We start from the raw sequence: 15867 nt of genomic DNA, 5'->3' as shown, positions 1-15867 counted from the left end.
AAATACAAAATTCTTTCATTCCAAATATAAAGCAAGGAATAGAAGAAATAAGATTCACCACTTGGAAGATGAAGAGGGCAACATAGCAGAAGATGCAGAAGGAATTGCAAATATGGCTCAACACTATTTTACTAAACTCTTTACCTTAAGTAATCCGCGAGATCCAGCAGGGGAAATTGCGGGTATCCCAGGAAAAATTACTGCTGCCACTAATAGAACACTTGGCAGGCTTATCTCAGATGATGAAATCAAGAATGCTACGTTCTCTATCAACCCGTTCTCTGTCCCGGGAGATGATGGATTCACAGAAAAAATTTTTCAATTTTTCTAGGAGATTATACAAAAGGATGTGATGCTAGCAGTAAGAAGCTTCTTCTCGGGAGGTAAAATCCTAAAGGAATTCAATCATACTCATATTCGTCTTATTCCAAAGATTGATAATGCTAGGTCTATGAATCAAATTTGTCCTATAAGTCTTAGTAGCGTTTTATACAAAATCATATATAAGATACTAGTGCATAGATTGCAACTGGTCATGAATAGAGTGATAAGCGATTCTCATAGTGCTTTTGTTAAAGGCAGACTAATAAGTGATAATGTCTTAACAGCGCATGAATTTATGCATTTCCTGAAAAATAAGACGTACGGAGAATGTGATTTTTTCCTGAAACTAGATATGAGTAAGGCCTACGACAGAGTGGAGTGGTCTTTTGTGTGGGCTGTGATGCAGAAATTGGGGTTTTGCGACAAATGGTTGACTTGGATCAAAGAATGTGTGATGACGGTCTCTTATTCTGTTACTGTGGATGGACAACCTCATGGATTTTTTAAACCATGTAGAGGGTTACGTCAAGGCGACCCTCTTTTTTCCTACCTTTTCTTATTTTGCGCAGAGGGTTTATCCCATCTGTTCCACAGAGGAGAACAGAGGCAGGAAATTACTGGGCTGAGACTCAATCACATATGTCCTAGAGTGAGTCACCTATTTTTTGCAGATGATTCGATTCTCTTCAGCAAAGCTTCAGAAGAAGATTGCCAGAGTTTAATCCATATTTTACACACATATGAAAAAGTTAGTGGCCAAATAGTTAATCTAAACAAATCGTCAGTGTTTTTCAGCAAGAACACACCTATTCCACTACGAGATCACTTAGCCAACATCCTTTAAGTTCCTCATGTGGGTAATCAGAATAAGTACTTAGGCCTGCCATTGGTGATTCAGAGATCTAAAAGGACGACTTTCAACTACATAAAAGATAAGGTTAACAAAAAGCTTCAACATTGGAAAATGGGTTTACTATCCACTAGTGGTAGAGAGACCCTTATTAAAGCAGTGGCATCGGTGGTTCCTATCTACACTCTAAGCTGTTTTAAACTCCCAGAATCACTCTTGGAAGAACTACAAAAGACTATGATACAGTTCTGGTGGGGTCAAAAAGTCTCTGAAAAGCGGATGCACTGGATTAGTTGGCAGATTTCATGTAGGCCAAGGAGTCAGGGAGGGCTAAATTTCAAGGACCTCAAAGCCTTCAACCTTGCAATGCTAGCCAAATAAGGTTGTCGACTCTTAACGCGTCCAAACTCTCTGATTGCCAAAGTTTATAAGGCTAAATATTACAGATTCTCAACATTCCTAGAAGCGCAGGCAGGCAATAACCCATCTTGGGGTTGGAGAAGTGTGTTGGATGGCAGAAAAGTACTGGAGAAAGGTATTCTCTGGAGAGTAGGAAGGGGTCATCTGATCCGGATAAAAGAAGATTCATGGGTTAAGGACTTCCTAGCAATTTCTCCAATTACTAATACAGATTCAAATTATACACCAGTTTGAGTCTCAGAGTTAATCCTACCAACTAGACAGTGGAACCAAACAAAAATTAGACAGTTTTTCAGCACAGACATCGTAGAATCAATTCTCAACACTACAATTCATGAAGGAGATGATTCAGTTACCTGGATGAAGGAGAAAAATGGTGGATATTCAGTGGCTTCTGGATACTGGTTGGCCTTCCAATATTTTCATCCTCCAATTGACTTTCTTCTTGAAATTTGCAGAAATAAATATGTTTGGTTAAGTATATGGAAGTTTAAAAATCAGCCAAAGGTTAAAAACTTCATATGGAAATTCATGCATGAAGGGCTACCTGTTCGGAGCAAGCTTCACTCCAGGATTCCGAACATAAATCCAAAATGCCCAAGGTGTGAGGAAGAAGAGGAATTAGTTACCCACTGTCTACTGACTTGTCCTGATTCTCTGGAAGCCTGGCAGAAAGCTCAAGTTCAAGTTCCAAAAGAGTTGAATGAGAGCTGGCGATGGTGGGTCAGCACCATGGAGAAGGTGAACAGCAATGCAGAGCCAAACGAAAAGTTCGAACTGGTGGCCAATCTACTTTGGCAACTTTGGATAGCAAGAAATGAATTGGTATTTGAAGGAGTTCGAAGATCACCATCTCTCAGTGTGGAACTTGCACAGACAATGATAACTGAGAGAAAGAGGACGACCTAATTCTCCAATTTCCTTTTTCCCAAATTGTAATAGTCTCTATTCTTATGTAGACGCTGGTGGAACTATTCCAATTCCTTTTTGTCTGTTGTCCAAATTTGGACCTTTCATTATTTTAAACAACCTATCTTAGCCAAAAAAAAAAGATTATAAATTTTAAATTGTCAAATATGATGAAGGAGGAACACAATATTTTTGTATTATTATTATTTATAAAGTTATGTGTTTCTTTTTAAAAATTTGGGTCTATTGTAAAACAAGTGATACAAAAAGCTGCATAATTATGTAAAAAAATAATACAAAATAAAAAAGTTGATAATTTTTAATTGCCAAACATTTTTTTTCGTTATATAAACAAAGAAGAGAAAGAAAAAGAAGAAGAAGAAAAAAATAAAATGAAAAAAAAGAGGAAAAAAATAACACAAAATTTTTGTATTATTACTTATATAGTTATATATCATTTTTTAAAAATTTATGCATTTATTTAAAAAAAACAAAAAACAAAATATTAATAATACATAATTTTTTTGTTATTATTTATAAAATTACGTGTTTTGTTCAAAACTTTATGTATTTTTTATTAATTTTTTCTTGACAAAAAAAACACATAAATTTTTGGGAAAAAAAAAGATAGCTTTATTATAAATAATAACACAAAAATTATGCATTATTTTTTTTCTCCCCTCCATGTCTACCTCCACCTCCTCCTCCTTTTATGTTTATTATGTAACAAAATTATTGTGTTCGATAACTAAATATTTATGAGCTTTTTTATTTTGTGTGTGTAATTATTTAGTATTTACTTTTGTATATAATAATGCAAACTTTTGTATTTATTTTATTTTTTTTTGATAATAAACACATTTTTTTAAAAAATACATAATTTTAAAAATAATATATATATATATATATCATTTTTTATAGTTCAAAAGCATTAATTGTAGTCGCACTATACGGAATAAGCACATTAATTACAAGTATACAAAAAAATGAAAAATAGAACTCCACCAAACAGAATTAGCTAATATACACTCACTCACCAAACAACACAATACACAGCAACAGATATCTCAAAAGAAAAATACTATTTGTATAACAAAATTCAGGCTTTGATCAATTTAATATTATTTAATTATTTTTTATTGAAACATATTCTTATTTTTTAATACATATTTATAATTAAATTTAATTTAAATTTTAAAAACTAAAATTTCTCTAACTTTCTACCTACTTCATAATTTTTTTTTCAAAAATATATATTATTTATTAGAACTTAAAAAAAAATAACAAGAAATCCAAAATTGGAAACAATACAAGGAATGAGGGCCTCCCAAATGACATTAGTATAGGTGTCAGAGCAAAAGAAATTAAAGATAAGGAGAAACGAAAGAGTAAAGGTATATGGTGAAGCACTCAAGTACGGAACCAAAAAAATCAAGTTAGACTTGCTTCCAAAATCTCGTTGGTTAGTTTGTGAGAATCTTGAGCCAATTTATCTGCAGATCAGCACATTTCCTTGTCAAAGACGTACCGATTTCTTGCCTTCCAACAATTCCGACAGAGCACTACCAGAAGTGTGTTTAGTCGGCGTCCATCCGAATTCCCAGTCCCATGCATGCAAACCTTTTGCCACCAATGGAAGAAGGACTCTAAACAATCGCTCCACATATATCATTAATCAACGATGATCTCCAAATTGCTACAGAAAGGGTGCATTGAAAGAGAAAGTGGCAAATGGTTTCTTCTTGGACTAGGCAGCGAGGACAAGTACCAGGAGTGCCTGGGAATTTGTTATGCAATAAGCTCATCACCGGGAGTTTTCATGTAAGCATTTTCACAGAAAAATCTTTATCTTGTGCGGCAACTTCATTTTCCATAGACTATCCCAGACTTTGTGATTTTAAAAAGATTGGGGAATTGAAAAAGTGATGGATGGTAGAAAGAATAAGCAATTTTATAACCTGAATTTACCTTGCTTGTTCCTGATTTGGACCAGATCCAACTAATTTTATCTTTTCCTTTTGCTGGTGTTATTGGCAGGATTCTCAAGCTAATAGCCGCAGTGAAGGTGGACTCTATTAGCATTTGGTTCCATCTTCGATCAGGAGTCATTAGATTGCTGACATAGAATAAAGAATGGTTAGGTTGCTGCTAGAAGCTTGATAAGGGAATAATGAATGGCACCAGGGGAGGCAACCAAGGATCTTGGGTAATTCTAACTGACGTTTCAGAGCCTATTCTCCATGACAAGCCCTTTTCAATCACTTTTTGGCCCTCTAAGATGCTGTGCCAGCTCCAAGAAGGTACATTACCTAACTCAGCTCTCAGTATATCACTATATCTAAAGTATTTGCCCTTTAGTAATCTGGAAATATTTGAATTAGGGTATTTAGCAATTTGCCAGTACTGTTTTCCAAGTAGAACTAGGCTCTGTGCCCGTAAATCTTTTATTCCGAGCCCACCTTTCTTTTTGGGTCTTGTCATAGTATCCCACTTAATCCATACGATCCTCCTTTTTGAGCCTCGTTGGCCCCACCAAAATTGAGACAACATTCTATGAATTTCATCGAGTAAAGTATTTGGGAGTATAAAACAAGACAACGAGTAGATGGGAATTGCTTCACCAACCGCCCTTAATAGAGTATGCCTCCCACCAGATGATAACAAACTTCTTTTCCAGCCCTGTATCTTCTTTTGAATTTTATGTTTAATGTCTCTGAACGTGGCTTCCTTCGATTTTTGAACAACAGAGGGGAGTCCCAAATGTTTATCTTGGGCTCCGATATGAGTAATATTGAGGTTGTGAGCAATGTTAAGTCTAGTTTCTTGGGGGGTGTTATGACTAAAGAAGACCGCAGACTTATCTAAGTTCACCTTTTGACCACTGAAACTCTCATAATTGTCTAAGAGCTCCAAAATCTTCTGGGTTGTCTCAGTTGAACTCTTACAAAATAAAATAGAGTCATCCGCAAAACGCAGGTGATTAATTGATGGACATCTCCGATTAATCTGAACACCTTGAATTTTCATGTTTTGCTCTGCCTTGTGTAGCAAGAAGGATAGCCCTTCTGCACAGAAAAAAAAAAGATATGGAGATAGAGGATCGCCTTGGCGAAGACTCCTATTTGGTCTGAAAAAACCAAAAGGTTGTCCTTCCACAACTACAAAGTAAGAAACAGTCGTTACTAGTTCTCTTGTCCAGTTAATCCATTTTGAATCAAAGCCTAGCTTTTCCATAATAAACCACAGAAATTGCCATCCTATCATATGCCTTACTCATATCAAGCTTAATAGCCATTTAGAGTCCAGACCACTTCTTTTATTTTTCAAATAATGCATGCATTCATGTGCAATAAGGATATTGTCTGAAATAAGTCTCCCCTTTAAAAAATCACTCTGATTAGGACTAATGACTTTATTCATAATGCTCTGCATTCTATGCACCATAACCTTAGAAATAATTTTGTATATAACAGAAGATAAGCTAATAGGTCTCACCTGGTTCATAGTGCTGGCATCAGGAATTTTAGGGATAAAACAGATATAAGTATGGTTAAAACTTCTTAGGATCCGACCATTATGGAAGAAACTCCTGATAGCTTTAAACACATCGCCCCCTACAATATCCCAAAAGGAATGGAAGAATTTCGCAGTGAAACCGTCATCACCCCGAGCACTTTGAGGATAGACACTGAAAGTTGCACATTTGATCTCCTCCATAGAAACTGGTCTTTGGAGCCTCCGGTTCATGAAAGCTATAACCCTGGGCTCCAAATCCTCAAAGAACCGGTTTGGATCAGCCGTATCGTTGGATGTGAATATATCTCGAAAGTACTCATCTGCCACTCTTGCTATTTGTTCTGGTTGGGATGCGACTTCACCATTTCGACCATCAATCTCCAAATTCTATTCTTCCACATCCGAGACTGAAATTTCTGATGAAAGAATTTTGTATTCTGGTCCCCTTTGAGCCATTTGACACGAGATTTCTCTCTCCAATAGCTTTCTTCCTTATTGAACGCTAGTTCTAACTTTTTTTCCAATCCATTCAGCTCGTGAACACCATGAACTCCCCCTGCCCGAAGTTCCTCTATGGCTGACTATAACTCTTCAATCTCTCGTTTTGAGTTAGTTTTGTGGTGGATCTGCTATTGGACTATCCTATGTCTACAATGCTTTAGTTTTTGGGCCAAAGAATACATTGCTGAGCCTTCTACTTCTAACCCCCAGGCCTCCGCCACAATCTGTCTGACTTCTCTTTCATAACACCACTGCTCTTGGAATTTAAACCTTTATTTACTGTGCTAGATTTGGGGATCAGTTTCCAAGGGAAGGGGGCATGATCTGAGCCTGATTTTGAAAGCCTGTTTAGTATAGCACGCGGGTATTGTGTTTTCCAACTCAATCCAACTAACCCGCGATCCAGTCGCTCTTGTACTAATTCTGAACCTTGCCTTCTATTTGTCCGTGTGAAGGGATGACCCACCATTCCAATATTCAATAACTCATTAACATTAATGAAGTTATTGAATTCTAGAATTGAGGTTGTTGCTTTTTCACTACTATCCTATTTTTCTTCTTGTTCGGCTATAGCATTAAAGTCACCTATAATAACCACTCTGCCTTGGAATTGCTGAATAATAGAGAAGAGCTCATTATACTGAGAGTCTTGAATAGTGTCCGAGCTATTTAGGTGAACTCCAATGAGTCCCCAAATCTGGTTCTTGCTTGTGTCATAAACCTCTGCTGCTATAAAGTAATCACTACTATTTCAGATATGAAGATTGATAGTGTCCCTCCATCCCAAAACTAAGTCACCAGCCACCCCAATCGGGTCCACAATGTTCCAATTACTATAGCCACATGAACGAAGTTTTGCTTCCACTTGTCAAGATTGATTCTTTGTCTTACTAAGGAAACCAATCTCAGGAGAATGGGACTTACTTATTCCTTTAAGATTGTTGATAGTCAGGGGTCTCCCCAAACCCCGAAAATTCTACACTAAAACTTTCATGGTGCCTTGGGTACCATTTGAAGGCTAGTACCCTCCACCATTAAACATGTTAGCTGTTCTTCTTCGAATCTGGCCCTTTTCGGAGACTCATCCGTCCCCCCATTCTTCAGTTGTCTCTTTATTCCTAACTGGGCTTCTATTGAGTATGGTCCTTGTCTGTCAAGGCTCTTCCACTTCTGACCGTTTCCAATCTCTGGGCTCTGTTTAGGGTCACTCTACGGGTACTTGTCCCGGGCAGCCATAGGAGATGGTTCTGCAGTTACAACAACCTCCATCTTCTCAGTCTCATCTTCACGGTTTTGGGGTAAGGGAAATGCTGGTAATGCAGAATATGTCTTTGCTTTCTCTTCTTCCTCTTTATCCTTCATGTTCATCCCAGCAAACTCCTCTAAAAGACAACTTAGAACGGGCTTTTTCTTCCTCTGTGTGCTGCTGTTCTGCGTTAGATTGGAATGGTTATGGTTATTTTTCCTTCTATCAATATACGCACACCAATTTAACTGGCTTTCACCCATTCTCCTATTCTGTCTTATGTAACTTTATCAGCCTCTATCTCTCTTATCAGGTTGTGACAGTGTTTTGCATCATGCCCCATGCGAGCACAATAAGGACATCATATCCTAAGTCTCTCATATCAAATGCCAATCACCATCTCCTTCCTATTCAGCCCAGTAATTTTTAAGCTATCTTTAACTTTTCGGTTTGCCTCCATACTGACTTTCGCTTTGAGAATTCTTGTCTCTTTACCCCTCATTTGGAAGAGTCCGACCTCTACCACTGGGCCAATCCGTTCCCCCAACTTCCTGGCAACTTCTAGCATTTTATACAGCTCTGGCAATCCCCAAAATTGTGTCAAACCGGAAAACTAGTTATGATCTCCACATTAGGGCTATACTCTCCATATCAGGGCTATACTCTTTATTCCACCGTTTGACATGAAGCACATAATCTTTGAATAGCTACGGTGCTCCACGTTCAATACGGATTACATCCATTTCATTAAAGAACAAAAATTGGAATTTGTTATCGCCCATATCGTAGACTTTGAATCCTTCTGGTTTACCCTAGATTGCCTTTAGTGCATTCTCCATGGTTCCAATCAAGAATGTTCTGGCAGCAAAAATTCTACTATAGAGATTGTTAGTGCAAGCATTCACACCTTTTGATATATCTTTTTCCTCCAAAAAGACAATCTCCTCTAATTCCTCTTCACTTGATTCCGCTAATCACCTTGATCACTATAAGCCTTGACGACATAGAGGCTCCGTTTGAGAAAACCCTAACAGAATACTTTTAACTCTAACAGAGCACTATACCTCTAAGAAAATATCCCTACCCACTTCATAGTTAGTTATTGTTTTCTTCCTTCTTTTACATTACTTCATATAAGAAACACAGTTCCTTCTTCATTTTTTTTAGGTTACATTCTTAACAGCGACAATATGGAAGCACCTTCTCGTCTTAGAGCTCAACCAGAACGTCTTCATCGGTAAAGCCAGGTAGCACCTTCTTTATCTTATTATTATTATTATTTGTCCCATTGTTTATGTGATAATCTATTTTGTATTTTTATTTATTTTGTTCTAGTTTGTTAAGAAATATTATGTTCATCGTCTTTAATTATATTTAAAAATAAACATAATAATCTATCTTTATTTAATTACAATAAGGTTGATCTTATTTGATTTTAATAATAGAGTTGTTACAAATAAAGTAATTTGTACTTAATTAGTTTGAGTAAAGAAGCACAGAAAATCAAAATATTTTTAAAATACATCCAAATCATAAAATTCTAGATTTTAAATATAAATGTTAATAATACAATTAATCTTTTAATTTTTGATTCGATTAAATGCATCTAATATTTATTATTTAATTATTAGTTAGATGTTTTTCTTTACTTATTTGAACATTAATGTTTTTAAAATTATTAAAATCAACAATTAATTTAAGTTTTTTAGATTTTATGAATAAAAATATATCTAACATATATTTTCATAGTATTAGTTAGATTTATTACTTATTTGAGCATTAATATTTATTCATTTTAATTTTTTTTATTGATGTTATTGTTTGGTATTTTAGGTAATGGTTAAAATTAGTTTATTCCGTAAGTTTATTACACATACAAAATAATATAATCGTACTCAAAATATTTTTAGAACACATCCAAAAATTTATCAAATAAATATAAAATTCTACAATAAAATGTCGTATCTCATTTTATTATTAGTTGACATAATACGTATCAACATGCATATGTTCGGTGCGGTGAAAACACACCTATATGCTTTCTTATTCAAATGCTATAAGCACAAGAAAATAATTTAAAGATAAATATAGTTTTACTGTATTAAGTATAAATAGATAGATAGATTGTTAAATAGATCGTAATTAATATGTAGATAGATAGATATATTTTGGTTGTTTAAGTTTTGAATTTTAGGATATACAAATTTTTTAAATTAATTGGTTAGTTTTTATGACAAATATTTATTATTATCCATACCACACTGTTACTTGTTAATGCCAATGGATTGATAAATTAGTTAAATTATTACATTCCATACAAAAACAAAACCTTTAACTATTGCTATCGGTTTCGGTCCTGAACTAATCCAAGATGTGTTTTTTTTTTCTTTGGTCTTACTAATCCAAAATGTTTAACCAATATGAACATCTAGTTATTAATTTGTATATATTTTAATCAATTACAATTTTTTCTTTTTCTAATATTATGATGACCATAATTTTATTTATAATATTAGTCATCAACCTGGCATTTGTGATAGACTTAAACACACAGCTGTCGTCAGAAGAAATTGACTCATTTGATAACCATATTGATATGGACGATACAAATATTTGTAATAGTTCAAACAGTTCTTCTACAGAGACTGAGTGCACGACTGAGGTAGTTGACATTTTTTCTTTTGAAATTTTTGATAATGTAATAATTTATTCTTCTGATATTTATGGCCGACTTTTTGACTTGCATGATAATTATATATTATATTTTAATATATTCCTCTGAACGCATCCAAATATCCGAGCAATGGCACTATAAATATATATGTATACGTGTGTTATTTTGTTATTCTTGTGCCACAATCTTTGTCATTATGTCTTTTTTTTAGGTCATAATTCATCCCACTATTTCTGACGAGAAGATTTCAAAAGTGAGAATGCTATTTGGAACCCTCGAAGAAGCACATCAATTTTACTACAACTATGCCAATAAAGTGGGATTCGAGCCTCATATAAGAAACATTAACTTCGACAAGAATGGAAGGACACCTATTAACCAATCCATACAGTGCAATAGAGATGGATACCGAACAAAGAAGAATCCGACAATCCAAATGTCAAACATAGTCTCATTTGTATACTATAAAGCTCGCATCTATGTGAAACTTGACAAAGAGCTTGGATAATAGAGACTGTCGAAGGTAGAATTAGCTCACATGTACCGGTGTGATCCCAGTTTGTCATGGATGTTTAAAAAAATTAGGAAACTCTCCATGCACATTAAGGATGTCATTGAGTGCAACGACCAGGCTGGTATATAACCTTCGAAGACTTTTCAGGCGCTTGCTGATGAAGCTGGTGGTCATTCTAATCTAAAATTTCTGGAGAATGATGTTAGAAATTATATAGCTGGTAAACTCCGAATCCATGGAGATGATACTGATGCGCAAGAGATGCTGGACTATTTTACAAGGATGAAAGAGTAGAACTCAAATTTCTTTTATGATATTTATGTCTATAGTGACAATAGTCTCAAGCATGTATTTTGGGTGGATGCTTGATTAAGAGCTGCTTACGAGTACTTTGGTGACGTGGTGTCATTTGACACCACATACAAGCTCAAAAAGTAACTTATTTTTCTTGGTTTATTTTTTTAAGGATTCATTAACTTACAAGCTCACTGATTGTCCCATGTGTTGGTTTTTTTATAGGTTTGAGATGCTAGTTGCAGCGTTTATGGGCGTCAATCACCACAGAAGATCATGTCTTTTCGAGTGTGCTCTATTGGACAATGAAGATATTGAATCCTTTGAATGGCTCATGCAAATATTTGTAAAATATGGAAAAAATACCAGATGGCATCTTAACTGACCAGTGCGGGAACATGGCAACAGCCATTCAAAATGTCATGCCAAACACCAGGCATAGATTGCGCATTTGGCACATCATGAAGAAGATACCACATAACTTTGACGATTGAGCCGATATGAAGAAATTAGAGCTACAATAAACAGGATTATTTGGGAGTCTCGTTCGCGAGAATCATTTGAAAGTTCATGGTATGACTTCATTGAAGAGTACACCCTTCATGACAACAACTGGCTCAATGGTATGAATACACATTCAAAACTTGATTGGTCTGTTTATTCATCGTTTTAATTGTTGACCAGATTTTGTGAAAGAAATGAACTTATGATAAATATCCTTTCATACATGTTTAGTGTCACAACATAGGTGAGTATTTTAATAGCAAATATGTGTTTCAAAATGCAGATATTTATCATATTCGCAATATATGGGTCCTAGTTTTTCTAGAGCACAAATTTTGGACTAACATGAGGAGTACATAACAGAGTGAAAGCATGCATGCTTTCTTTGATAATTACCTAACGTGTAGGAGCAGCTTAATTCAATTTGTGTACCAGTATGGCAATGGTCTTGAAGATAAGGAACAACAGGAGTTGGAATGCGATGCAGCAGACAATAGGGGCCTGATCCCATGTGTATCGAACTCTCCTATTGAGAAGCAGTTCCAATATGAGTACACCAACTTCATATTTCGCGACGTTCAAGCTGAATTTATCAAAAAGTGCGACTGCAACCTGTCTCCAAGGGTACTGAAGAACAACCAATACTTCTATAAAGTGACTTAATAGAAGATAGTAAAGGGGATGTCTGTTTATAGCGAGTATGGAGTTGTGTTTTGTCCTATTTTGCACCAGGTTAGGTGCAACTGCTTTAGGTTTGAATCATATGGTATCCTCTATTTCCATGTCCTATCAGTTTTGTACAGATTTTGAACAATAAACTGTCATTCCAATCAATTGATTTGGGATGTCCCAGATCTGACGTGTCTCTGGAAGTGAGTAACATGAAACTCAGAATTTTGGGTATAGGGAATATTTCCCATTTAATTGAAAAGGGGAATAGATCTATGGTTTAGTAACAAAGAAATATAAGCTTTACCTCGTAAAAAAGGACCTTTTGTGGGAATTTACTATAATTCCATTATTCCATTTCTTTTCTAAAGAACGGAATTTGTGTTCAAATCAGCAAAAGTATCATGGTTTTCGAAGTTTATCTATCGCATATAGGCTTATATAATAAGGACATCGTGGCATAACCATCGAGGTTAAGTCTGGGCCTAAAAGATCACATGAAATTATACATAAGATAGACAAGCAAATCTCTTATGAATTTAGGGATACTCTTTAAATTTCAATTAAAAATGAAGGAGATTCTCCATTCGAGGGGAGTAGACTACTCAAAAATTTTATACCTCTTTTCTGCGATAATTGAGAAAAGGAGTTCATCAACAATGAAAAGTTGTTGGGTTTTTCTTTAGTGATAACTTGAGTAAAGAGTAAAAATTTTTAGATTATTTGATTCTCCATTTTATAGAATTTGAACGCAGAAATTCATTATTCTTTATTTTGGACTTAATTATTTAAGCCGGATGAAAGGAAACTTTCACGTCCGATTTTGAAAGGGGGAGATCCCATTGATCCATTGGTTGGATCCTATCCAAATTTTTCGTTTGCTAGACCCGTCGTTAAAAAGCCTACTTTCTTACGATTACGAGGTTTATTCGAATATGAAATCCAATCCTGGAAATATAGCATACCACTTTTTTTTACTATACAGGGTTTCGATACATTTCGAAATAGAGAAATTTCTAGTGGAGCGGGTGCTATTCGAGAACAACTAGGCGATCTGGATTTGACAATTCTTATAAATTCTTCATTAGTAGAGTGGAAAGAATTAGGAGAAGGGGGATCCACGGGCAATGAAAATGAATGGGAGGCTCGAAAAGTTGGAAGAAGAAAAAATTTTTTGGTTCGACGTATAGAATTAGCTAAACATTTTATCCGAACAAATATAAATCCGGAATGGATGGTTTTATGTCTCTTACCAGTTCTTCATTTTTGATTTAAAAAATTTCCTATAATTTAATCCATAACAATTTTCGCATTCAATCCATAAATGCTTGTATTTTTGAGTTTCATCGAGATCTTTAGAATCCTCTCTTTTAGTTAAATTCTCATTCGTGATAGTTGTTTTTATGGAAGAACTCTCGCTTTCACTACTATTTCCGCCCTTACCACAAATAGAAGTATAAAAGTAACTGTCATTGTATTTATCATTTTCACCTAAAATGTGACTAACAATACAGATTTGAGAACGAAGATAACTTTCAATGCAATTATGAATGCCATTTTTCCAACTCGATTTAGTATCATACATGTAATGATTCTCATGTCTCTTAGAGACATTATTCAGATAGCTAGAATTCTTATTATAACTATCAAAAAGACTTTCTGGTTCACTTAGAAAAGAAGGATCATTAGAAATCTCCAAAAATTGATTTTCAATATCAAAATATATGGAATAACGGTTCCTTTGGCTATTGTTATCCCTAACTAAAAGAATTTTATCAGATAGGAAATTTCTAATGTTCCTGACACCGACTAAATAATCAACATTACTGTAACTAGAATTGTCACTATCATTCCAGCTAGGAAAGTCTTTTTCCATATCAATCAAAATTGGGTCTTCACTTGCACTGGTATTTTCAACAGGACCAAAACTATCCATTGAGTTACTTAGCCCACACCTGTATTCTAACTGCCTATAAAACAGCATAGAATTGAACCACCCTTTTTACATAGAGTTTTTTCTCTATTACCATTAAAATACAATAGATGAATAGTCATTCGAAGAAAAATCATTAAACATAAATATAGAATATTCAAAATATTCTATCACATTTTTTTACTAATATATATAAATCCAATCACTAGGATTGGTAACTAGTAATAAGTTAATAAGGAGCGAGTGATTTGAAAAGCATTATGGCATTAAGATTTCCAAGGTTTAGCCAAGGTTTAGCTCAGGACCCCACTACTCGTCGTATTTGGTTTGGTATTGCTACCGCACATGAAAACCTTATATTAAAGAATTGCCTCCCAGGATCTATAATTGTCTCAAAAGGTCCAATATACATACATTATTGGACCTTTTTAATACCAGTCACGAAAACCTTATGAAAATAGAATATTCAAGAAAAGATTATTCTAAAAAAATTCATAGAATTCAAGGAACTATTCCTCTTGGATGAAATGCTAAAGGAATACCCGGAACTACGTTCACAAAATCTTCGTACCAAAATATACAAAGAAACCATCCAATTGATCACGACGCACAACGAGGATCGTATCCATGCAATTTTGCATTTCTCGACAAACATACTTAGTTTTGTTATTCTAAGTGGTTATTCCAGTCTGGGTAATCAAGAACTTCTTATTCTTAACTCATGGGTTCGAGAATTCCTATATAACTTAAGTGACACAATAAAAGCTTTTTCCATTCTTTTATTAACAGATTTATGTATAGGATTCCATTCGACCCATGGGTGGGAACTAATGATTGGTTCTCTCTATAAAGATTTTGGATTTGCTCAGAATGATCAAATTATATCTGGTCTTGTTTCCACATTTCCAGTCATTTTAGATACTATTATAAAATATTGGATTTTCCGTTATTTAAATCGCGTATCTCCATCACTTGTCGTGATTTATCATTCAATGAATGACTGAAAAAAAGATCCGCGGGTTAGGTCAAATTTGAAAGTTTGTTATTTTTATTTTTTACATTTTTTTGGCAAGGTGACACACAAACAATCCTTTTTTCTATTTCTTTATCTCTGCTTTCTATTTCTTTATCTCTGCATGAATCGTATGTTTGCAACAACAAGAACAGAATTTTCTTAATTCTAATCGACTGGGCGTATTGTGTCGATTCTTTTGAGTAATATATCTGGAAATACCCGTCGATTCCTTATTAACACTCTTTTGAGCACAACAGGTACATTCCAAAATAACCCTTACTCGGATATCTTTACCCTTGGCCATGAACCTCCTTTTCTTTTGATTTTGGATTCACTTATCTATCTATTTTTGTATTCGACGAAGAAAGGAATGACAAAGAAATAAAAGTTGATAATTCTAAATCCAATTTCGATCCTTTACTCCGACAGCATCTAGGGTTCCTCGAACAATGTGATATCTCACACCGGGTAAATCCTTAACCATTTCCCCTCTTACTA

General features: G+C 34.7%; 1 protein-coding gene and 1 pseudogene across 1 annotated transcript; one reads left to right on the top strand and one right to left on the bottom strand.

Annotated features, from left to right (window-relative positions):
• Positions 1 to 13670: 13670 nt before the first annotated feature.
• Positions 13671 to 14429, bottom strand: LOC107459204 (acetyl-coenzyme A carboxylase carboxyl transferase subunit beta, chloroplastic-like; annotated as a pseudogene).
• Positions 14430 to 14614: 185 nt separating this feature from the next.
• Positions 14615 to 15401, top strand: LOC127740559 (chloroplast envelope membrane protein-like). Its single transcript, XM_052251608.1, has 2 exons — positions 14615 to 14695; positions 14816 to 15401. Exons 1-2 carry the CDS (start codon positions 14615 to 14617, stop codon positions 15356 to 15358), a joined length of 624 nt encoding a protein of 207 aa, XP_052107568.1. The 3' UTR covers positions 15359 to 15401.
• The last annotated feature ends 466 nt before the right edge of the window (positions 15402 to 15867 follow it).

The sequence above is a fragment of the Arachis duranensis genome, chromosome 7 (assembly GCF_000817695.3).
Source record: "Arachis duranensis cultivar V14167 chromosome 7, aradu.V14167.gnm2.J7QH, whole genome shotgun sequence".
In the NCBI taxonomy this organism is placed as follows: domain Eukaryota; kingdom Viridiplantae; phylum Streptophyta; class Magnoliopsida; order Fabales; family Fabaceae; genus Arachis; species Arachis duranensis.
The sequence above is the reverse complement of the archived record's forward strand: the minus strand, read 5'-3'. Positions and strand labels throughout refer to the sequence as shown.